The following is a 26,052-nucleotide window of genomic DNA, read 5'->3' as shown; positions in this document are numbered from 1 at the left end:
ATAGATCAATCTAGTTAATAAAACTTATGGACTGGGTTCAGGCATAGTTCAGACTCAGGGAAAGAAACTAAATAAAACTTTCTTTGGACAGAAATATAGTAATCTGACATTTATAATGGCCCAGATGCAGGCCAGTCTAGAATTTATCTTGATGTTTTTTTTGGGGGTCCGGTCGTGGGGCCAGAACTCTGGGCCTGAGCACTGTCCCTCAGCTTTTCAGCTCAAGGCTATCACTTGAGCCACAGCGCCCCTTCTGGCTTTTTTCTTTATTTTTTTTTTTTTGCTTATGTGGTGCTGAGGAATCGAACCCAGGGCCTCAGGCGTGCAAGGCAAGCGCTCTACCACTGAGCCAACTTCCCAGCCCATCTTGATGCTTTTATCTGATTCAATCACACTATGGATGGATCAACCTAACAAAGAGCAGAAAGGAGAAAGGCATGTTTAAACCTGTACCTCCTGGACCCTGAGTTTTAAGATCAAGAACCACTGTTGGTTCCTCTTTGTGTCTAGATCATGGAAGTTGTTCCATGTTCGTTGGGCTCATTTAGCTAAAATTCTCTGCATGTGAGTTGAGTTGGCTGCCACCAATCACTAGGGTTGACTTGGATAATCAGATTCCCTGGGAAAGTGTTCCCATGCTCACTCTGTGTGGGTCCTGAAAAGATAAGCTAGCAAGCAAGAATGTGTAAGTAAGTGTGTGTATAGCACGATGCTGACACGGCTGACACAAGTGTTTTGGGCCAGCTGGCAGGGATCTCCCTGGAGTGGAATTGGGTGGGTCAGAATGAGATGAGAATGTCACCAACTATTAGGATCATCCACCTCCCTTCTGGTTTTTTACTACTGGCCTAGGAGAGAGGATCAAACTAATGTAAGTATTACTCTGCTTCATTTAGCAGTTACTATTCATATGAACAATTAACAACTGGCACTCTGACTTATATCATAGTCCTTTAAACTTTTGCTAACACGTGTCTATTTCCTGAATCTGGTGAGTTATTGTGAATCAAGTTCTGGACCTACTCAAGAGGTGGTCTAGAACACAAAGAAGTTCCTGCCTCAGTTACCAGCCAGCCTTCTTTACATTTCCAATACTACATAATATGTCTGGAGATAGTTAATGCTACTTCAGGGATAGCACATGCTAAATGAGCAAGAGAAATGTTAGATAGAATATAGCACTCTTTCTATCCCAGAGGATGGCAAAATTGCCATCGAAGTAAAATTCCTCAAAGAACAAAATAGTAATTGTTAAAAAAAAAACACACACACAGCAACAAAAGATTCCCTGTTCTTAATAACAGCGAATGGAAATGAGCTTGAACCAACCGAAGACCCAAGCCCAGTCCATAAAGTTGTGCAGGTTGTACACTGCCCAAGGGCACAATGTAAGAGGCACTGTAGATTTTTCTATTTACATCCCAGTAGCCAACAAATACCTTGAGGGAAAACAGCCTTTTTCTAAATTTAACAAACTTACCAAAAAAGGTTATCAATAGTAACTTTCCAGAAAATGATACTTGGCAAAAGGACAAAGTAACTAGTATCTACTGAGATATACTGTGTGCATACACACACATGCACACATCTACAATTACATGCATGCGCACAGACAAGCAGCCCAGAAGATCTCTATATGACTCATTTAACCATAGCTTCCTTCTCCAGAGTGACAATGATCCTGTCAGAGTGATCACTGTGTTGCCTTTTTAAAAAATATTTTATTACCTAAAGATACATTTCTAGACACTAATATTGCCCCTCTTTGTAATTGATGTATGTGTGTATTTATGCATGTATGTATTGTGTATGTGTGTATGTATGCATTTATTCTAGCAATACTAGGGTTTGAATTATAGGTCTTAAACTAGAAAAGTGCTCAATTACTTGAGCCACACCCTCAGCCTCAAAGTTGTTTGCATTATATTCTCAATACTTTGTTCACTAAAACAAACCAAATCAAATAAAAAATAGTCCTGCTGTACCTACAGTGTCAGGGCAGATAAAAATAATAACAATTTAGTTTGTGATCTACTAGCCATATGTTCCCTCTTTGCATACTTTAATATTTGGGGCTTTCTCTTGAATCTTTAAAAGAATTCTGTTACTTATACTTCTATTAAGGCATTATCTCTTGATTTTATTCTTTTAGACATACAAATTTAGACTTTTTTAATAATTTTTTTTCTAATTCTTCCTTGTCATCTCATTTCTGAGTATGACAAATATGGATTTTTATGTTTCATATAAATCTCTTAATTTTTCTCAGTTCATTTTGAAATAGCAAATTAGCCGGGCGCTGGTGGCTCACGCCTATAATCCTAGCTTACTCAGGAGGCTGAGATCTGAGGATCACGGTTCAAAGCCAGCCCGGGCAGGAAAGTCCGTGAGACTCTTATCTCCAATAAACTGCTAGAAAACCAGAAGTGGTGCTGTGGCTCAAGGGGTAAAGCGCTTGCCTTGAGCTGAAGAGTGCATGGACAATGCCCAAGCCCAGAGTTCAAGCCCCACGACTGACCAAAAAAAAAAAGAATAGCAAATTCGTTTTGTGTGTGTGTGTGTGTGTGTGTGTGTGGTGTGCCAATTCTGGGGCTTGAACTCAGGGTCTAGGCACTGCCCCTGAGTTTTTCTGCTCAAGGCCAGTGCTCTACCACTGCAGCCACAGCTCCACTTCCAGCTTTTTGTTTGTTAATTGGAGATAAGAGTCTCATGGACTTTCCTGCCCAAGCTGTCTTCAAATCACAATCCTCAGATCTTAGCCTTCTGAGTAGCCAGGATTACAGGCATGAGCCAGAGGCTCTTCTCAGCAAATTAGTTTTGATTTGTTTTGTGAGTCTATCTTTCTGGAATGGTTTCATTGTTTGTAACAATATTGTCCTACTTATAGTATTTTTTTCGCAGTGTCTTTTCATGTTGACTTTTTTTCTGTTATGATTTTTATGTGAAATCGGTTTACCTAAAGTATGAGGATAAAAATGGGTTAAGTGAAAGTTTCTAACTTCACAGAGCTCCCTCTTCTGTTGTTTTTGTGAAATTTTTGTTTGTTTTGTTTTGTGGTGTGTGTGTGTGTATGTGTGTGTGTGTGTGTGTGTATATAAGTATGGTGTCTTGCTTGTGAGACTTAGCAGCTACTCTTTGTTTGATCTAGATGTGTCTCTTGTCCATGTCCCACTCACCTTTGATCCCAGTTTCTCCTGTTTAGAGCTCTGTACTAGAAGGTAGTTGCAAAAGGTCAGTTTTGGGAGCTCAAAGGCCAGCCTCTTAAGTCCGTCTTCTCCTGACCTTCTTTTTACTCACCAGGTATTGGGCAAGCAAAACACTGTGTACCTTCAGCTGCTTCTTAACCCATTGCAGTTCCCAGTGAAGATTTGGCTCTCTGAGTTCTCCGCTCCTCAGGTGCAGCCTGAAGCTATACTTTGCTTCCTTTTGTCTTGCACAAAAGGAAGGCTAGTCTTGAGGCTACTGATACTTCATCCCCACTGCATGCGTTCTTGGATTCGGGGAATCTTAGTTTTATTATAAATGGTGTCTATGAGTTTTCACTTTTCTCTCCAGTAGCTCCACACGTTGTTATGTGGGATGATGTATGCAGTGTACTGTGACCATCCTCTCGGTCCTCCCAGGATCCTTCCTCCTGATCTCTTAGCTGGTCACATGCCTCAGTTTTGCAAAGAGCCCCCATATTATAATGTGTGTATTGGGGAGGGAAGCCTAGTGGAAAAGGGGCCATGAGTATGTAAAAAGTGCTGTGTTACTGTTGGTGGAAATGTAAAACATATCATAACCAGTCAGGAAGACGGTTTGGAGATTTCTCAGAAACTAAACATAGAACTATCCTATGATCAGCAATACCACTCTTGGGCATCTATTTGGAATATTACAAGTCAGGATATAGTAAATACACTTGCACAGCCATAGTCATTGCTGAACAATTCATGATAGCCAAGATATAGACACAGTCTAGATGCCCTGCAGTGATTGAGTGGATCAAGGAAATGTGGTACATGTATATAATGGAATTTTAGTCATCTACCAGAAGGAATATTATGTCATTCTCAAAGAAATCGATGGACCTAGAAAAAAATTATGTCAAGTGAAGTAAGCCATGTTCAATGAGACGAACAGCATGTTTTCTTCCATATGTGGAAGTTAGATCTAATATACAAACATACACAACCACATATACAAGATTATATGTACATCACACCAACAAACTGACTAAAGGATGGTATACTCAAAGAAGTCCAATGTTCTAACTTCTTTGAACAATTAAGGAACCATTTGACAAAAGGAATACCCAGACGCTGAAACATGCTCTGTGAGGGAGAGTAATGATGGGAGAACATGATTAGAGAGAGGAAGGGTGAGCAAATGCAGTGGTTATAGCCAATGTACTTCCCAAAAACTAAACTACAAAGCTTGAGGACAGGGATGGAATGGGGTAAAACCGATCGAGGTGCACTGTACTCATAACCTGACTTTGAAACTGCTTTGTACAACTACTTTATAAACGTAATTATTCTCTAAAAATTCTGTCTTAGACTTTGTCTCTGTGACAAATACATGATAAGAAACAGTTGAAAGGGAGAAAAGCCTTATTTGGGCTCACAGTTTCTGAGGTTTCAGTCCATGGTTAGCTCCTCCATCGTTTCTGGGTGTGTGGCGAGGCAGAGCTTCATAGCAGAAGGGTGCTGGGGAGCAGAGTGGCCAATCTAATGACAGCCAGAGAGCAGAGGGGTGGGGATAGGGAAAAGATATGCCTTACTAAGGCATGCCTCCAGTGACATACTTTCCCCAACCAGATCCCACCCTCCGAATTTCCAATACTACCTGGCAAGGCCATGGTATTATAATTTCATCAATGGATTCATCATCCATTGAGTAAGTCAGAGCCCTTATCATTCAATCACCTCACAAGGATTAGATCTACAAGCTCAGGAGCAAGATTTCAACACATCAATCTTTGGGCCCCAAGTCCTAACAAGTTGCTAACTGGAGGTCAAGTTGCAAAGAGGATGGTATACTTAGGGGAGAAGTCCCTGTTCTTAGGAGCTGAAAAGCAAGAATCCATCATACCTTCATCCTGTGAAGCAGAATTAAAATCATCTAGATCCCAATACCAGCTCTTATTAGCTTGCTGTGCCAACTGGGATGAATCTGTCTCTCAGCACCTTCGTATCTCCATCTGTAAAATACAGAGCATCTCTTTTGCTCTCAAACAATGCAGACTGTGGGGAAAGCAATGAAACAATGGAAGCATGTGTTACCTGGTCACTGCACCCTGCATCCTGGATGGCAGGTCCCATGTGCTCCCCATCTTGTCTCTGCCCCTCCATGCCTTGGACAGTGAGGCCCTGACACATGGTGAGCACTCAGGGTTTGCACCTTGAGAAGAGTATTGAAAGCCTTATTATGTGATCATTAATTTTAAAGGCTCCTGAGCCTCATCAATGATGACAAGGGTTAATGTGCCCACAGAGGAGGGCCAGCCTCCAAAGAGACCCTTCACATCGAAGAAATGGCCTTCGCTTCAAAAGTCAACCATCAGAAGACACTGAAGAGCTGAGTTTTTAAAATGCATTTTTTATTATTCAGCCTTCAGCGGAAATGTCACCTTTCTAAAGCAAGCTGTTATCATGCGTTCTCTGTGCCAAATAGGAGCCTCTGAGGAGCAGGATTTTATCTCAACATTTTTAGTGATTTGTATTTCTCTTTCAAGGAGCTCCATGCCTTAAGGCACCTGAAACACAAGACGATGTACTGTTACACAAGGAGTCAGCTCCAAAACATGAAACAGGGAGTTTTTGCAAAACAGGTTGAAGATCAGGATCAAAGCTAGAGTCCACAGCCACCCTGCCCAATAATTCATGTTCTCTCTACACCGCACCATTGTTTTCTGGTGGGCTCCTTGGTTGAAACCATATTCTCAAAGAAACCCTGTTTTGTGACAGGGCCCCCATCAGCAGGCTCAGCCACATGACAGGCCCAGAAGCAGCCAGCACAACTGCCGGCAGCGCTTGCCAATAAGCCAGATGCTGCCACATATTGGCATCTGGGTCCTGGAATAGCAACCATGTTCTCAGTCTGGCTAGGGATTCTGACCTCAGCTACGGAAGGAGACAAAGGAAGGAAAGAAAGAGATGGAGCAAGGGGAGGGAGGGCAGCCTGTGGAAGAGTCTCTTGGTAATTTCCCTACCATGGATTTAGAGCTTCCACAACAAAAGATTCATTGGAAAGCTGCTACCACTGCTGCAATGGGCGGGAGAGGTAGAGATGAGGAGCATTCGAAACCCAGCGAGTTGTTCTGGCACCTGGGAAATGGGGGTGGCTGATTCAAAAGGAGACAGCTGCAGCAGGCAGCGATTGCTCTCCCCTCCTCTTCTCAAACCATGATAGCCCACAGTGGAGATAAGCTACAGGATATAGCTTCAATCTGCAGCACAGGGACGGAGAGCAACATCAGGATGGCTATGGCTCCCACTCTCTGGGTGCCAAGACCTAGCAGAGCCAGCAAGCCCAATTAAAATGGTAAGGGCCAGATCTAGACCCCCAGCCTAGAGGAGATCTTCACAACCAGGATCAGGTGTTCCAATCACAGGAATGGGATGCAGGCAACATTTTGCAAATGAGCAAAATCTCATATCAAATGGTAACTCCCCATCCAAGGTGCTCCCAGGCTACCAGAAGCTTCAAGTCCTGTTGTGTCTGGGTCAGGTAGAGGTCTGGCCAGTGAGGGGTGGGTTGAATCTTGGTGTAGGGTCTCAAGTAAAAGACAAGAGAATAAAAAGCAAGTCACAGCAGGCATGTAATCTCAGCCCGCACAAGGCTGAGACAGAAGAATTACGAATTCAGGACCAGCCTGGACTACATCTGTAGACAGTTTCAAACAAAAACAGAAAAGAAAAGTAAGCAATTCCTGTTCAAAATACCAAATTCGACCCAACATCCCCTTTACTCCATATAATGTGCTTGTAAAGAGTTGCACAGGGCCTTACATTCTAAGGCTGGGTGTGTGAGCAAGTGAGCACGAGAAGCAGACTATGTGATCAAATGAGTCCTGACCTCTGTAGTCAGACAACTGGAGAAACCACCCCCAAATCACTCATCAGCTGCAGGGTTGATTCCCCTAGTGTCAAACTAGAAGCTCTCTCTTCACCCAATACTGCATCACCTCACCAGACCTACCCAGTATGCCTTGGGCCATAACCAGTGTATTTCTGTTGAAAGTAGGCTTTAGGGGAACTGCTACCTATGTTGGATGAAACAGTACCAAGCATGTCCTACGTAATGTCAATTTAGAAAGGACAGCACATGAGTATCGAGGTACAGCATAGCAACTGCTCACATTGACATCTCTCAGCCAGTATTCTTACAAATGTAAGGTAAGATCCTAAAAGTAAAAAAGATAATGGTTCACCTATATTTCCTTCTGCCCCTCTACACTCTTACCTGTCAGGGACCATCTAATTTCACTGTGCTACTACGTAGTTTGAAATCAACTTGCAAATGTAAAAAAAAAAAAAATCAAAGCATACCCAGCTGTAGCTTCCAGTTCTAAAGAAAATACACAGTAGCAATGTTACATTGTCAGAATCCAATGAGAACATTCTGGTATCTTTCCCAAACTTGGTGTTGAGTCTTTGCATCCTGATTTTGAACAGTGAAGCAACAAAATCCTGATTTTCGACTGCAGTATTGCTTAAGGAACAATAACAAAAACCCAACAATATTGAAGGAACTAAAAGAACTGTGGTTCTAATACAGTGAAAACAGGGGTTATACCGTGGAGGGACGCCTGTTTTCATTGTATTTGATGTTGGCATAATTTGGGGAGCGGGAGGGAAAAAACAAATTGTTTAAATAGGAATACAAGTTGACCCATTGCAACAATGAGATGTACAAGAAGCTATGTTGAAAAACAAACTTTACCATTTAGGCGGAGGGTGGGGATAGTTCTTGTGGAGATGGGAGGGAAGGGATGGTAGGGGAAAAACAAAGGAGGAGGCAACAATGCTTGATAAGAAATGTACTCATTACCTTGCTCATGTGATTGTAACCCCTCTGCGCAGTATTTTCACAATAAAAAACTTATTTTTTTTTTTAAAAAAAAGAAGTTTGGGGCAGGTGCAGCCTTGCAAGAAATGAGCATTACTTTTCATTAAGTCACATCATCCTGTGGATGAGTTTTGTTGTGTGTTAAGGAAAAAAATTAATGATTTTGTTGAACACACACACACACACACACACAAGAACTGTGGTTCTAATGTATGTTTACAAAGGACTTAGGAAAAGAGCCATCCAGTAAAGGAAACTACAGTAGAAGTAGGTGGTTCTCTTTGGGGTAACAGACACACTTTCCACCATGGGCTATTTTGCCCCTGACTTTTGATTTTTTTCTCTTTGTTCAACTTCTCCCTCCTCTGCCTTTTTCTCTTCCTTCTCCTCACTACTTCCTCTATCAACCTTTCCATTGCCACAAGGCTCCCTGGGCCTGCCTCTAAGGAAATATGCTAAATAGGTCTTCAAATTCCAAACACCTGCCTCAGACAATCAAACTCAAGACAACATAAGCAGAGACAAAGTAGTCAAGCTGAACCAAAAAGTGGCTCTTAAACCTGAACAAAGAGTTTGTGCAGATCCAGATTCACACTATGACTCTCCCCAGAGACCCAGTTCTTTAAGACTGGGGCAGAAGAGAATTAGGTCCCTCGAATTAGTTTCCAGGTAATGTCAATGCTGATGGTCTTTTTTCGTTTTCCTAAAACTTTATTTGGAAATCACTTCAAACTTAGAGGAAGGTTATAGAAAGAGGGAAATTCACCTTTCACCTAGGATCCAAATTGGTGGCTACTTTCTAAGCTAAGCTATATTATATCCAAGGAGGGAAGTCACTTTCCAGGATATCCAGTTCAGAACACTTTCCAAACAGAAAGCAAACTTTCTATATAAGAGAAAAATGAGAGAAAGGAGTAAACTGGGACCAGGGGTTTGAAGTTCTGAATAATGAGCATCATTATCTATCACGAGGAGAGGAAGGACATACACTCTCCTGGTGGTTCTCTCTAGTGATTCCTTAGGGGTGATTCTGCAAACAGTCCACAATCTCCTGGTATAAACTGGCTTCAAGGAAAAAAAAAGCAAAGCAATTATTTGATAGGGATATGACTCTGTACACTTGAGAGAATAGACAGGAGGATGATTATACAGCCCTCTCCTTCACACTCTACCAACTCCCTCAGGACTTTATCCCCAGCCTGAATTTTCCCAATAACTCCTACCTGCTATCCTGCCTCTAATCTCTTTCTTTCAATTATTCTCCATCCTAACCCTAAAACTATCTTTCCAATAGCAGCCTGTAATAATACCAATTTTCTCAGAATCTTCACTAGTTCCCACCAACCTAGAGAATAGAATATATGTCCCAGCTCGGCACCTCGTTGCCCCCTAGCTCGCAAGTTTAATGTACCTACAAACTAGACCAAAAAGAATCCACACAGCTGTTCATTTTCCTGAAAACCTTGACTTCGTATACAACTCTTTTCTTTTATTTTGTGTCCCCCTGGAAACTTTTCCTCCTCCAGAAATAAAGAGGGGGAAAGTTCTTGTTTAAAGATCCCAAGCATAGATAGGAGGACTGTAGTTCAAGGCCAGCCATAGGCAAAGATAAGAGCCTACTGGACAAATAAAGAAAAAAGAACCTGAGATGTGACTCAAGCAGTGGTTTAAGACCCTGAAGTCAAGCCAGAGACAGGGAAGAGGGAAGATGGATAGAAGGGGAGGGGAGGGAATGAAAGAAGACAGGAGAAGAGGGGAGGGGAGGAGAAGAAAGGGGAGGAGGAGCACGGGAGGAGCAGGAAAAGAAGGGAGAGAGGGAGGAAGGGATGGAGGGAGGGCTGAGGAAGTCCTATTTGTACATCAAGGTCCTGCTCCAATCTAGGAAAGCTTCCTACAGCTCCTCACAGCTCTTTCTGTGTTTACTGGCTATACATTGTAATGTTTACCACATTCTGCCCACTTATCATTTATGCCTCTTTCTTCCTCTGTATATGACACAATCCTTGAAGGTAACTATCATGTCTTTTGTTGAATGGCCAGAGAAGCCCTTAATAGAGTGAGGTAGATGAAAGTGGATGAAAAAGAAATGAGAAATCAGAAGAGTTGTCTCAAAGGAAGTGTAATAGTAATTCAGAATCTTTTTGCTAAAAACCATTTATTCAAATATCTACTTTCTAATCAGAAGAAATCCAAGTGTTGTATTTTGTTGGTGGTGGTGGTGGATGGTTGGGCTTTGATGAGGGGATTTGATTTTTTTGTACTAGTCCTGGGGCTTGAACTCAAGGCCAAGATGTTATCCTTGAGCTCTTCCCGCCCCCCTCAAGGCCAGTGTTCTACCACTTGAGCCACAGCTCCACTTCTAGCTTTTTGGTGTTAAATGGAAGCTAAGAGCTTTGTGGATGTCACTTCCCAGGATGGCTGTGAACTGTGATCCCCAGATCTCAGCCTCTTGAGCAGCTAGGACTACAGGCATGAGCATTGCAGGCATTGCCCAGCTGTATAAAATTTTTAATGTTTCCTCAACACTAGACCTTTTCCTTGAATCGTCTGTCTTTCCCGTCACTTTTCTGTACAGATGCCCCTGTAATTAGAACAGTCACATCTGAGTCACCATTCCTGGCACAAAAATAGACTCAACTCCATTTGCCTCTTTTGCTAGGGTGACCAAAACTATACCTTGTGGACTCTACCAATCCCAAAGCTTTCAGAGGAGTCTGGTTAACATTCCCAGAGGAGTTAATTTTTTGATATGAAATTTTTTGAGGTTTACAAAAGCAGAATGCCAGCAATCCTAAGTGTGCCAAAAAGCTGACTCTGCCCTTTGCAGGCACTCGCTGGCCTCTTCCTTCTCTACCAGCATGCCAGCTGCTTTTGGTATAAAGAAAGTGCTGGAACTGACTCTCGGTAAATATATCACCTCATCAGTCCCAAAGGCAGGCCAGCCATCTCTGTTCCAAGTAGAGGAGAATTTCCATTCTGCCTCTTTCCGAGGGAGACAGAATTGTATTTAAACCCAGCCCAACCAAAAAAAAAAAAAATGTTTTCCATTGCTCCTATCAGTCAGGCCAAAACACCTAACCAGGGCTCCACTGCACTGCTTTAGACTAGCCTTGTCAAGTTATTTTCCTTCTCCTACCTCATCCACCTTCTCTTATGTGCAGTACTCCCTGAGATGATACACCTAACTGAAGGGAAGAAGTCATGTGAGGGAGACAAAAAAAAAAAAAAGCTAGGCCATATCATCTGACTAGAAATCACTACCGTGCTAAATCTTAGCAGAAAGAACATATTTTCTCTGGCTTCCTGTATACTGTCCTGATTAAGTGATGCCGAGTCACAATATGTGCAGTATCGCTTTTCATTTCCTCACTGCTATTGTACGTACAACTTTATTTGGAAGAGCTGGCTTCTCAGCATTTGCTGTTCAGTAACTCTTCGACATGAGGGCTTAATAAGAAATCCTTATAATGAGCTGAATAGACACCAAATATCAAAGTCCCAAATTACTCAGACTGATAGGGGTTGGTGCGCTGCATTAAATAGGAACACAGAGAGTATCAGTTTTGCTCTCTGATTATGCCTGCCAAAGGACTGAGTCAAACAAACATATAAGCTATGACAGATGAGGGCAACAAGGGGCAAATACCACTGTATTTGTGGAGAAATGTACAAGCAAGCAAGCAAATGTAGGTGTGCTCTAATCTTCTCCTCCATGTACTTCTGTCCAGACCTTCAATTCTCCTTCCAGTGTACAGCTGATGGAGATATAACCTCAGTTTCATTCTATTTATGGTTTTTTATAGCTGTATAACCACCAAGGGCTATGCTACTGAGTGGGTATATGGCAGCAACCCAAGTCTGTGGGATTAATAGAAAAATAATTGTAAGAAAACAGTTAAGTACCAATTTAAGATGTTCATTAACCTTGTCTTTCTACAATGTTGGTTTATCGTAATAGTTCACTCAGAAGAATAGAAAATCCATCACATACTTGTAGGGCTCAGAACTCACCTACCCTCTTATGCTCCAGGTGACAGAGCAAGTCCAGAACAGTATTATTTGATTAAGGTTATATAGCTAATTAGTTACGGGGACATGACTAGGGCACCACTCCACCACTTCCCATTCGATTCCACAGTCCTCAAGGAAAGAGCCTGAAATACCAGGCTCCATTACTCACAGCATTTAGATAAACCAGAGGTTAAATCAACTTCTCTAAAGAAGAAAGATGATCAGTCTTAGGCTCTGGCCTTCACTAGGAAGTAATTTGTAAGTCTAGTAATAATGCTATAAGGAGCCCTGGAGAGACAAAGAACCCTTCAGAAATATGGCAAAACATCCATCTATTTATATTCCTAACTTACTGGGCAAATGAATTCAACAAATGTGTAAGACCTAGCATGAGTATTACTTATAAATGTTATACCTTTCAATCCATGCAAAACCCAATCTTGATTAACAATGACCCTGAGATAAAATAGGTGAGGAAAAGCTTCAAAATCAAAACAAATAGGAGTTGTAGCTGTTTAAATACATTGAGAAAAGCTCAGCTAGTTCATGGATGTAGAAAGCAGAATGGTGCTCACCAAAGAAAAGGCAATGGACAGGCCAAGATGTTGGTCAAAGGAACAAAGACAACAGGAAAAGGGCCTGGTAATCTGTCTTACATCGCTCATAAGGATAGACCCTTATATTACCCAACTACTAAAAGAATGGATTTAAAAGGTTCCCACTGAAAATAAATACTAAGTATGTGAAGTGATGAGTATGTTAATTTGATGACAACATGTCTATTAGAACATCAGTATACCTCACAGATACATATTTCTCAGCTAAAAACAAAACTTTTAAGAACTCAGTTTTTTTTTGGGGGGGGAGATGAGAAGGGATGGTAAGAGGAAACAGAAAAATCATTTTAAAAAGAACTGTTTTTTAAATCCTGTTTCAAAACTACTTAATTTTTTTTTTAAAAGGAGCTCAGTTACCATAGGAATTTGAAAAGATCTATGCCTCAAACATCACCTCATGTCAGAGTTAAAGCAAGCTGCTAAAATTTAGGCAATATCTTTTACATAGGAAGCTTACCTACCTGAGAAATGGTGATGGCAGATTTCCATATCGCATCCCAAGACAGTAGCCCTAACATAATAGTGCTGGCAACCTGGATAGAAAAGTGCTTTTATAAAGAGCACAGCCAAGTAATAGTGAATAATTTAAAATCACACATGAGGGAACAGAGACTCAGATATTTGTGCCTTCATGCTCATAATGTTATTATTCAAAATAGCAGGAAGTTGAAACCACACATGTTCACTCACAGACAAGTGGTTAAGCAAAGTGGAGTCTGTATGTACAAGAGTACTCAGCGTTAAAAAGAAGTAAAATTCTGATGCATGCTACAGGCGTGACAATGAACCTAGAAAGCTTCATTCTAAGTGAAAAATGAACAAATATTATGTGATTCCACTTATATCAAGTGCCTAGATTTGTCATATTCATAGAAGGAACATTAGTTACAGGAGCCAGGGAGAGGAATAATGTACAGTTACTGTGTTTTAAGTACAGAATTTCAGTTTTGAATGATGAAACAAGTCCTAGAGATGAACAGTGTGGTGATAGGTGCCCAAAAATGTGAATATGCTTAATGCCACTACTGAATGATATATTTAATAATGGTTAAAATGGCAAATTTTATTATAAATTTTACCATTATAAAAAACCAGGTAAAAATACTAACTAGTGATTTTATGATTTTTGACCCATATTCTGTCTCTTGCTTCACCAAACAATACAATAACAACATCATCACTCAAGCCATTATTAGAGCTTAAGATAAAAATAGCTTAGGTTTCACCCCCACAGTCATTTACTCTATGTGTTTATTACTAGAATAATTGACATCCACCATGGTTATGAGTGAAACATTTACATTAAGCACAAGCTCCAAACATACATACAAAGAATGGAAGAAACAGAACCAGGGAACTGTGTTGACAGATTGACATAGCAACCATCTGTTGACATTACCGTCCTTTGAGTCCAGGGGCCCAAATCATGTGGTAGGGCAGGTTGTGAAGGCCTGGAGCACTTGTGGAAGGAAGTTAGCTCTGTATGGCCAACTCTAAATACTTGCAGATTTCCTACTAGACCTACACAGGAAGTCATTCTTGTGCCTCACCTGCACTGAGTTCCTGCCATGAGGCTGGGGACTAGTGAGTTGAGATCAGTTCCAGGGAGTGATGTCATCTTGACTGAGTCCTGATCTTGGTGACCTGCTCCCTAGTCTGGTGTTATTGCAGCCCTTCAGCTTGGTTTCAGGTTATAAGGGGACCAAAAAGGGGAAATAGGGAGTAGAGTAGTAGAAAAGGGAAAAATGCTTGCACATTTCCTTTGTTTCATTAAAGCATTTTCTGCTTCCATTTAATTTGATGGGAGGATGGCTGATGGCAGATGGATGCTATACAGATGCTCTTACAATCGGGGTGGGCCTTCACACAGATCTCAAAAATACAAAGATTAAAACAGATAGAAAATTTCAGGGCCTGGGAGTGAAGCTGTGATTCATGCTTTGCCAGCATTCACAAGTCTCTGAGTTTGATCCCTACCACCACAAGAAAAAACTAAACAATTTCCAATGATTTCTGGTGGCTTCTTACTTGAAAACTATGCCTTATTCTTTCATGTTTGGATAAAGTATACAGAACAGATACTAATACTTTTTTAATTCTATTTTTTTTTTGTCTTTTTCCTTTTTGGTACTGGAGATCGAAGCCAGGACACTGCTCTTGCTAGGCAAGCACTTTGCCACTGAGCTACATCCCAACCCAATACTATACTTTTAAAACACCTTTAAGTTTTTGTAAACTATGGCAACATAAATAATATATACAAATGTCTAGAGATATATGGATACTATATTCTGTCTATACAATGTCAAGCAGATTGTGAGTCAGAAACAAAATCGGACAGACATTCCATTCCTTTTAGATGAGATCCTTTGTGTTTAGATATAAACAAGTTTTTAGGTAAAAAAGTAAAATGAAGTTACATGTAAGAAACAGTAAGCAGACACTGATAATATTTCAAAGGAAAGGAGTAGAAAAAAATCTTTAAAGAATTTTAAACCTTAACTATTAAATGAAGGAGACAACTAAATTTTTACCACGTTTATTTTATATCATGATTTTTTTTTTTAGTCCTTATTAAGTTGACACAGTTTGGGGAAATAAATACTCCCTTCCCTTTTCTGCTGCAAGTGTGTTAACAGAAGTAGGACAGATAATATGAGAGAATAAGCAAAAGGCACAAGAAATGGTGATGCATGGAGAGAAAGACGAGCTGGAACACAGAGGAGTGAATGTTAAGGGCTCTTGCTAATAAGTACTAACTAATGAAGTTCAAAACTGGCAACATAAAAGTATGATCCCCTTTCCAAAATAACAGAGGACTCCATTCAAAACACATTGATTATGTGGCATCATAGTACAAGCTTCCTTTCAGGCATTATGGGTATATTTTTTTCTCAGTTTTTAAAGTCCCATGGATGACATTGTTCTTGAGTATTTTTAGTGTATTATTCAGTAAATATTAATTTGATCATATCAACCAAGCCCAGTTAGCAGAGACACTAGTAGCTGCCATGTAAGTATCCTTCATTCAAGTAAAACTTTATTGTTCACTTAGAGCTTCATGGCGAGGAACTTCTGGGAAGGCATTCATTCCTATTTCAGTTGGGTTTGCAACACACCAGCAGCCCTAAATGTAAATTAAGTCACACCTGGGTTATAAGTATGTAACAGCCACTGGCAAAAATGGCCTATATTTTGCCCAGATAGTAACTATAAATGAATCCCTTTTAGCCTCCCCCCTCCTAATTTCCTCTAGGGGTCCTTGCCTATATGCTTTGGTGCTTCATGAATGACTGTGAGGCTGCTCCCGTATGGAGATGACAGTGTGTGAGGAACGCCTTGCACGGTATTCATCTCATCAATTCTGCCCAATCCACAGGAGTGAAAAATGGATGAGACTTGATATCTTCAACACCAGCAACTCCAGCCCCAAGACGTTCCAGAGGGTTGAACTGCAAGAGCTGAAAAAGAAGATCTAGTAAATGGTAGGCATCCCACCAGTGAGGCAAAGGAAATGGCCCCGATTAATAGACAACTGAATATGTGTTCTGGTAAAGGAGCTATGTACCCACTCTGGCTGTGGGGTGGTGATGTGAGTTTATGGCTTCTCAACTGTTCTGAAACATGACCCTCATCTTCTTATGGTATAATGGAGTCAATGTATACCACAACATTAAGTAGACAGTTCACTAAGCCACCACTAAGTGGTGGTAAATGCCTAATCCCAGCATGTGGGAGGCTGAGACAGAAAAATAGAAGTATGAGACTAGCCTGGGCTTTATAGTGAGATCCTGTCTCAAAACAACTCAACTACCCAACACATACACCTAAAGAAGGAAAGGAGTAAGGATGTTGCTCAGTGGCAGAACATTTGCCTAATACATGCAAAGCCCTGGGTTTGCTTGCCAGTACCAACCACCAAAAATAAAAATTTTACTAAATTCTTAGAAAGAGCATTGTTTCCCTTTAATGTCTGAACAAACCAATTTGTGTCACAATTTCTTTGGAATTTCTAGTTTACAAATCAAATAATTTATTTTGAAAATTGACCCAATGAAGAACAGGTAAGGATTTCTTCAGAAATCAGAATCACGTATAAAACAAGTTAATAATGTCATACACAAGTCTTTTAATACTGGAATACAGATACAGAAATATGAGTACTCTGGTCATGCTGGAAGAATACATCTTGAGACACTCATACACGCTCAGATTCTTGCCTTTTAGCTTTACTGATGGGACAATTTACATCGTTAACAGTCATCTATTGTAAGTATACAATTCAATTTTGTTTTTTTTTAAACAAATTTAGAGTGGTGCAACCATTATCACATCCAGTTTCAGGACACAGTCAACCCCTAGTCCCATGTCCAATCTAGGCATGACTGATGTGCTTTCTGTCTCGATAAACTGTGTCTTCTGGACATTTCCTATAAAGGGTCATGAAATATGCAGCCTTTGAAGCTTCCTCCTTCACTTTTTGAGCTTCATCTACATTGTAGCAGGTATCAACTTTTTATTTCTTGATAGTACTCCCTAGATACACTAATTCACCAGTTAATAGACATGGACTTTCCAGGTTGGGGCTGTAATGTCCCAAATGGTTAGAATGGCTATAATGCCATTAACATTTACATGTATTTCTTTGTGTGATGTGTGATATTTCTTCATTTTTTAAAAGTATATTTCTAGGAAAAGCTAGATTTCTAGGTCTCATAGTTAAGTTTGTGTTTAACTTCTAAAGAAATGTCAAACTTTTCTAAAATTGCGGTACCATTTTACATTTCTACTAGCAATGCATAAGGAAAGGGAAGTTTTTTTACTCCCTGGCTTTTTGTTAATAACTCTTCTAGTAGATATTATATCTTATGAAATTGAATTGCTTAATAACTAAGATAGTGAACAACTTTTCATACCCATATTGCCTTCATATAACTTCTTTGGTGAAATACCCAATTTTTTGTCCCTTTTCAAACTAAGTTGCCTATTGATAATCGAGTAAAAATTATATATTCTGAATTCAAATATAAATGTTTGACTTACAAATATTTTTCCCAATCTGTGGCTTGTTTTTCATTTTTTAATGGTGTCTTTTGAAATGCACAAGCTTTCAATGTTAAAAGTTTTCCTTTTATAGACCATTTTCTTGGTGTTCTAATTAACTTTGCTTAACTCAAGGCTATGAATACTTCTCTTACATTTTCTTCTACAGTTTTTATAGTTTTAGCTCTTATATACAGCTTGAGGAGATACTTTCAGTAGATATGGTAGATAGTAAAGGTCTTAGTTCCTTTTGTTTTTGTTGTGAATATGCGATTTTCCTGCACCACTTATTAAAAACACACTTAAGCTGGGCACTGATGGCTCACACCTGTAATCCTAGCTACTCAGAAGGCTGAGATGTGAGGATCTCAGTTTGAAGACAGCCTGGGCAGAAAAGTCCCCATGAGACTCTTCCTTCCACTTAACCACTCAAAAAACAGAAGTGGTGCTGTGGCTCAAGTGGTAGAGCACTGGCCATGAGAGGCTCAGGGTCAGTGCCTAAGCCCTGAGTTCAAGCCCCACAACCGACAAAAATAAATAAAAAAATCAAAACACAGTTGTCTACTCTCTTTCACAATTGTTTTGGATGCCCTAGGGTCATCTTCATGTTCAGATATAATTTTCACAATATAAATTTTGCTGTTCTTTTCAAAGAGCCAACTTGTGATTTCCTTGATTTTTCACTGTGTGTGTGTATGTGTGTGTGTGCGCACACAAGCGTGTGCACCAGCACACACATTGCCAGTCGTGGGGCCTAAACTCTGGGCCTGGGCACTGTCCCTCAGCTCTTCAGCTCAAGGCTAGTGCTCTACCACTTGAGCCACAGCACCACTTCTGGCTTTTTTCTTTTTTGCTTATGTGGTGCTGAGGAATCGAACCCAGGGCCTCAGGCATGCAAGGCAAGTGCTCTACCACTGAGCCACCTTCCCAGCCCTTATTTTTCTGTTTTCTATCTTACTAATTTCTGTTTTGTTTCTCCTTCTCTTTCTTCTCTCTTTCTCCTTCTCCTTCTTCTTTGTCAATCATGGGGCTGGAACTCTGGGCATAGACACTGTCCCTGAGCTCTTCAGGTCAAGGCAAGCACTCTCCCACTTGAGCCACAGCGCCTCTTTTCTAGTGGTTAATTGAAGTCTCACAGACTCTCTCCTAGGACTCTCCTGCCAGGGCCAGCTCAGCCTCCTCAGTAGCTAGGATTACAGGTGTGAGCCACTGGAGGCAGGCTGTTTCTTTTCTTCTTTTAGATTTACCTTGCTTTTTACACTTCTTTTCAGTTTCTTTTTCTATTTTTATTGTGAAAATACTGTACAGAGGGGTTACAATTACATGGGCAAGATAATGAGTACATTTCTTATCCAGCATTGCAGCCTCCTCCTAACATACAGCTTTCTCTTTTTTTCTGATATAGCTGTTTTGAGCCATAAAATTTCCATTTCCAGTATTCTTTATTTTCTCTTCAGATCTGAGATACTATTTACTGTCATTTCCTTTCATTTTGAAAGAATTATATAAGACTCCTTGTACTGCAGCTTGGCATCAATGAATTATCAGTCTTTATCTGGGCATGTCTTTATTTCATCTTCATTGTTGAGGGATAATTTTCCTAAATTCTTAATTAACTGGTACTTCCTTCAGCACCTTGAATACAACATTCTTCTATCCTCTATTGTTTTTGGCGAAATTAGGAATTAATACTTCCTTCTATATGATGAGTTTTCTTTGGCTGCTTTTGAGTTTTTCCTTTATTTTTGTCTTTCAAGTTGATTACAGTATGCCTAAATGTAGTCCTCTGTTCTTCTGTTAAAGGTTTGCTGAGCTCCTTGGATGCACAGATTAGTGCTTTTTATGATATCTGGAAGTTTTCAGTCATTGTTTCTTAAGATATTGTTGCTGCCCCCTTTTTACAACAGCCACTCCATATACATTGATACTTTTTCTTATATTTCACACAGGTCTCTTTGACCCTGTTTATTTCTCCCTCAATGTTTGAGTCTGATTTTCACATTGGATAATTTCTGTTGATTTACCTTCAAGTTCATTAATTCTTTTTCTATCTTAAAAAAGCTGCTACTCAGTAGATTGCTTTCTCTAGTGAATTTTTCATTTCATTAATTATATTTTTTATTCCATTGATTTTTTTCAATTTAACACTTCTCTTTGGTTCTTTTTCTTCTTTAGTATAATTTCCATCTTCCTAATAATTTCTCTTTGTAGACTTGTTGTCATAGGTCCCTTACATGTCAAAGCAAAAAGTTAAATAGAGAGAGAGTATACTGCTAAGGGAAATGACAGGCTCAAGCTAGATGGTTCAGGAGCCCTTTTACCTCTTTTAATTCTCTGAAAATAGTATAATAGTTGTCTGTCTTAAATCCAAAACCTGGGACAGTTGAAGACAATTTTTTTCTTTTTATTATCTTTAAGTAGTTGTACAAAGTAGTTGCTATGTAACAAAGGAAGACAATATCTTTTGCTGATTTTCCCTGTCCTATGCTGTCCTAATAGCAATAGCTAGGAGTGGTGGCATTTGCCTATAATCCCAGCCCTCTGGAGCAAAAGGTAGGGGGATCTTGAGTTTGAGGGCTGCCTGAGCTACATAGTGAGTGCAAGACCAGCCTGGCTACATAGCGAAACCCTATCTCAAAGCAACGACAACCAAACAATTTCCATTACATTAATTGTGTGTCAGGCATTACTGTAAGTGATTAACACAGGTCAATCTACTTAACTCACTGTAGCTCTAAAATAGCTACTACTATTGTTATTTATTCTATATATGAGAGAACAAAGGCTCAAGGAAAATAAGGAACTTGTTTACAATCAGATGGGTAATAAGCAGCGTGTTACACTGCTGCATGAATGTGTGATCAGCAAATGCCAAGATATTTCTTCACCGTGATACTACCAAAGCCACAGGGGAGAAAAGCATATACTTCAAAAGAGTATACTAACAGCTTTCCACTTGAAATCATTATGTTTGACACTCAAAGTGACCCTCTACTTTTTATTAAAGCTAATGGATCAAAGAACTTTTATATTAGAAGTTCTTAAGCTATTATCATAAAACAAGCTGTTATAAAACAAACATCATAGGAATATTCTAAATGTGTTAAACTCATTTTCACAGACAATTCATGTCTACAGATTGAAATATAACCGTTATCAGATATTTTAATATAAATCAATATATCAAATATTTGGTAAGAATTAACTACAAGTATGTAATCTTATTTCATAATACACAGTATTTCAAGAAATATATGCATACATAAGTTCTTTCTTATCTTGTTTCAATTGGCTTTTCCACTTGACTCCAAAACATGACTTCCAATTCCAAAGATTACTATTTTCACTATTATCGATTTACTTATTAGTTCACGGACTCCTCCATATATTATTTGCAAATATAAATCTAGGCAATGGTATGATTGTTTAACCCATTACTATATTGCTTACTCTGCCATTTTAAATGCTATCAAAGGCCTCAAAAGGGAGGGAGAGAAGGGGGGAGAGAGGGAGAAGAAAAGGGAAAAGTAGAGGGAGAGGGAGGGAGAGAGAGGGAGAGAGAAAGAGAAAGAGGAGGAGGAGGAGAGAGAGAGTGAGTGAGAGAGAGAGAGAGAGAGAGAGAGAGAGAGATCATACTGACACACATTAAGGGAATTTGTCAGCCAATGGTACATTCAAGATAATGAATCAAAGACAGCCAGGGCCAAAGAACAGACCAGAGAGCTGAGCAATGGAGGGCACAGAAATACATTTTCCTTGTATAATATCTTCACCTGACAAAGCAACTGTGTGCTGTGGAACTAAATGTATACCATAAAGCACAAATACACATGGTCTGTTTTAATTATATTTAAAACATAGCTATGTTTAGATTAACTCCAGGCACCTTTCCACAGCAGATAAGTAAACATGAGTCCAGGAGATTATGAAATGTAAGAACAAAGTAAGGATTTGAAAGACCACAAAGGAGAAAATTTCCCCAAAGCTGAATAATTATTTCCATATAAATCACTCTGTGATGTGAAAAAAAAAACTGACCTCTCTGACCTGTGAGGTAGTGGAAGAGGAAAGTCAAAATGACAAATTGCTAATCATTCCAAGAGACCCTTTTCCCTTTCCTGATGATGTTTCCTCAGCCTGAGTGGTAGTTTCCTTAGGTAGGTCAATCACAGCAAGCTCCTTCACTATACAAGCAACATCTATCTGTATCTGCGGGATGAACATACCTTAAAACTGGACTTAGTCACAACATTTCTAATAAAGGAAATTATTGTAGGGCATTCTATTTTTCAACATTACATAATAAATGGACCACTTCTTTTAAGAAAAAAAAAGCAGTTGCTAAATTATTCATTATACCTTTATCCCCCGCCATGCTCTGAATTTATCTTGTACCACCAAAAAGAAAAGAAAAAGAAACCATTGAGTGTTCTACCACTAGAATGAAATGTTTTACATATTTTGTCACTGTTGCTTAATCCAAGTGCTCTGTGTATTCTTATCTCACTAATTCTGACTACATTTCTATTTCACTGGGTCTAGGCAAATAATCTTCCTGTAGTCAACTCTGATCCTTTTGCTTTTCTGCACAAAAACTTCAAATCTCATATTTTCAGTGTATTATGCCATTCTATCCTTGTGCTTATGACAATAGATTCCCACATGAAAACTCCAAACTCATCTTTCCACATTTACTTGCAACTATCATTCCTGCATTTACCTTTTTACTCCAAATAAACCAAACTTTAGATTTCTGGAACTATGTCTCTTCAATTCCTTCTTTGCCTTTAATCATATCATTCATTCTACTAGCTACCTCCTACATCCAACCTTGCCCAACCAAAATTCACCAAAAATAACATCTAGTTCCCAAAAACTTTCCTAATACTCCACTGCATTGCTATAACCCTTCCTTCTCTTGACTTGCCAAATCTTCTAAATCTCTTTGACATCTTTTATCTAATCTCATCTTCTGATATAGTTATTTGCAAGTCTTATCTTTGTAGTTATAGCACTAAGCCTTGCATATAATAGTTTTAATTTTTTCTTTTTTCTTTTCTTTTTTTTTTTTTTTGCCAGTTATAAGGCTTAAACTCAGGGCCTGGGTGCTGTCCCTGAGCTCTTTTTGCTCAAGGCTAGTGCTCTACCACTTCAGCCACAGTGTCACTTCCAGCTTTTACTGAGCAGTTTATTGGAGATAAGAGTCTCAAAGACTTTTCTGCCGAGGTTGGTTTCCAACTTCAATCCTCAGATCTCAGCCTTCTGAGTAGCTAGGATTACAGGTGTGAGCCATCAACACCTGGCTTGCATATAATATTTTTAATGGAACCTAAATTATTTTTAAAAGAATATAAATTCATTCTCTTCTTGATATATACTTTCCTCCCTGTTTTAATTTTTGTTTTCCTTCATTAAAATATAATACAAGTTTCATTAAACAATTTTAGTTCTTACCTTGTTCAAATAGTCTTTGATTTTTCATAAGTTTAGGGGTCCCAGACCTATTCTTGCCAATTTGCTAAATGTGTCACAGCATAACAATTAACAGTTCTCAAATACTCAGCAAAACTCACTGCTCAAGACTGCAGGAGGTCAAGTATCTGATTCAAAAACTGGAAACACTCTGGAGTCTAAAACTTCCTGAGTACTGCCATATACTCACAAGTTTCAAAGTTTAGAGTATTTCAATTTTTGGTTGTTGTTTTTGTTTTAACTTTTAGCTTAGGGCTGCTCAACTAATACAGTATCCAAGCAGATACCCAAGCACAGTTCAAATATCCAAGCAGATATTCAAAACTTCAAAATTTCTGGTATCTGTTTTTGGATACGTAGATACTGAATCTATAACTTAAACATAAGAAATCAATTTAAGATGGTCAGTAGAGATCTCAATTTGACCTTAGGGCATTGAGTTTAAATCATCAATAGCCTCTTTCTTCAAAACCATCAGAATCAGAAATTGACATCAATGCCCAAGTTTTACCCATGAAGTAATAACTGACAATTTGACAAAGTTTTCTAACAATATTTTTCTCCACATAAGCCACATGAGTAGTGACTATTGCTTCTAACTAACAACTGGAGTATGAAGCCAGACATTCATATATGGTAACACAGCCATTCATACATGGTCACAAAAATATAATAGCAAAAGTACAACAGAATACAGAATTAATTAAATGTTAACTTGATTTTTAAAAAGAAAAATGTCTTAACAACAACAAGTCTTGAGTATCTTTTCTGACTCTACCAACACTTTGATAGTGATATAAGCCTAAAGATAATTCTGAATGTATAATTATAAATGAGTCTTTCTTGTCCAAAACCAATTTTGTTTTGGACTTGCAGACTCTTCTTAGCTTCATAGCTAATGTACCTAGTCAATAAATAGGTCAGTTAAATTACCTGCTGAATGAGTGAGCGAGCCTCTTCAGAAATACATTCTGGCATGTTCAACGTAGTGTGAGTATTTATTCCTGCTGGATGGCACTCAACCAAAGTCTGAAACAATCAATCAGGTACATTTCTTACCCCAAATTGTATTATTCTCTGTTCATGATCACATTGTAAGTGATCACAAATGTCCTTTTCCTTCCTTACTGAATGACTGGCTCATAACAAAAAGATTAAATTGTACACGAAAACTAAAAAGGGACTTAATCTCTCTGAAATAATTTAACATTCACAGAAACCTTCAAAGTTTAGAATTGTTGTAATCAATTGTTACCTATAGCCTTTATAATATATTTATATATGTACAAGTGATTTATAAACGCTACAACAATCTTACATAGGTATGTATACATTTAAGGAACACACACAAAAGCAAAACTATTAATCTCTGTTTTCTTCTCAGGAGGCAATAGGCATAAAACTCTATTTAAGTCTCTAATCTCAAATATGGTATTGATCAGAATATAAATTTTGTCCTTAATCTAGAACACACAGGAACAAAATACAATATTGAGGCGAAAAAAATGTTAGCTTTAATATTAACATTAATTTTCTAAAAATGAAAATTTCCTCCTCATCAAATCAGAAAATGAAGGGAAGAAATATTTAGTCTTATAACATTGAGATATGTCAATATTTTGACATCAGTCCATTCAATGTAATACAATTCTGCTTTTCAAAACCTGAAAACTTAAACTTCTTTGCTTAGTCAGTCCCTGACCTAAAAACTAAAGGCAAAGGCTAACATTCTCAATTTGAAATCAAGGTGGCATCTGGATAAATGTATTAAATGTCCAGGTCACTGCTTACCTTGCCAGTGAGAAGTTCAAAGAGGACAGCACCTAAACTCCACCAATCACAGGCTTCTGTTTCTTCTGTGATTGCTCCAACCTCTAAGCACACCAAAAGAGGTTGATATTAAAATTCCAAAGGTCAATTAAACTTTCAAAATTAACATGTATTAGCAAGGTGACCTTTTTAATGCTGAGAGAGCATATACTAAATACTACTGGGCTTTCAAAATTCCTGAAAGTTACTTATCCCTTTGGTCACCTACTGCGGTTGCAGTTTTTTTTTTTTCTTTCGCAGTCATACATTAAACAGACATTTGTTCTTCAGCTGATACAGGGACACCTTCAAGATGCTATGCAGAAAGTTACGTGAACTTACTAGATCAGCATTTTGCTTAATGTGTAAAAAACAAAAAAGCAGAACCAATTCTACCACAAAAATCATTCTTTTTGTTTGTTTTAGAAATAACAACTTTACATCCAGAGAGAAGTTTACAAATTATCTAAACCAGTAATAATCATACTATTACTTACAGGTTAAAAAACCAGAGAACTGAAATGCTTTATCCAATGCTACATGGTAGCTGAATAAAGATCTAAGTTTTGGGTTTCATCAAGAGGAGCAGGAAAAAAAAAATAAGAGGAGCAGGAAAAATGCTAGCTCACCCAATTTAGAAATATAGATGGATACACTGTTTTAAGCCACAAAGTGAGTCTATTAGCTAAGAACGTTCAGAATGCCCATAAATTAGTATTATATCTGTGTTGTCCCATCACTCTCCAGCACAAGTTCCTGAAAGACAATATCTCATTTCACTTTTGTCTGTTATATCTTTATTTATTTAGGGGTGTGTGCTTGTATGTTGAGACAGGGCTCTCTGTAACCCAAATTGGCCTCAAACTTGTGATCCTTTTGCCTTTGCCTCTCCAGTGCTGGTATCACAAGGTATGTGTCATCATGTCCAGCTTCATGTCACCATTTTGGGGACCTTTGGCTCCTAAGTCATGTTTGATATCTGTCCTTTTATAGCAACATTCTACTATTCAACAAATATGTCACCAATATCTGCCCCTTCGATTGT

At 38.9% G+C, this 26,052-nt stretch overlaps 1 protein-coding gene across 5 annotated transcripts in view; it reads right to left on the bottom strand.

Moving 5' to 3' along the window:
• Window positions 1-15,206: 15,206 nt before the first annotated feature.
• The window catches only part of Rps6kc1 (ribosomal protein S6 kinase, 52kDa, polypeptide 1), a 152,540-nt gene continuing 141,694 nt past the window's right edge, over window positions 15,207-26,052 (bottom strand). For all 5 annotated transcript variants that reach the window (XM_013015331.1, XM_013015332.1, XM_013015333.1 and 2 more), the window contains 3 exons: window positions 24,990-25,072; window positions 24,132-24,227; window positions 15,207-16,144 (listed from right to left, as the gene is read on the bottom strand). In XM_013015331.1, the coding sequence (XP_012870785.1) occupies window positions 16,034-16,144; window positions 24,132-24,227; window positions 24,990-25,072 (290 nt within the window). In that variant the 3' untranslated portion in view covers window positions 15,207-16,033. The remainder of the gene's footprint in view (window positions 16,145-24,131; window positions 24,228-24,989; window positions 25,073-26,052) is intronic.

This window comes from Dipodomys ordii, unplaced genomic scaffold (genome assembly GCF_000151885.1).
Source record: "Dipodomys ordii isolate 6190 unplaced genomic scaffold, Dord_2.0 Scaffold26, whole genome shotgun sequence".
NCBI classification, from domain to species: domain Eukaryota; kingdom Metazoa; phylum Chordata; class Mammalia; order Rodentia; family Heteromyidae; genus Dipodomys; species Dipodomys ordii.
This window is presented reverse-complemented; position numbering and strand designations above follow the sequence as displayed.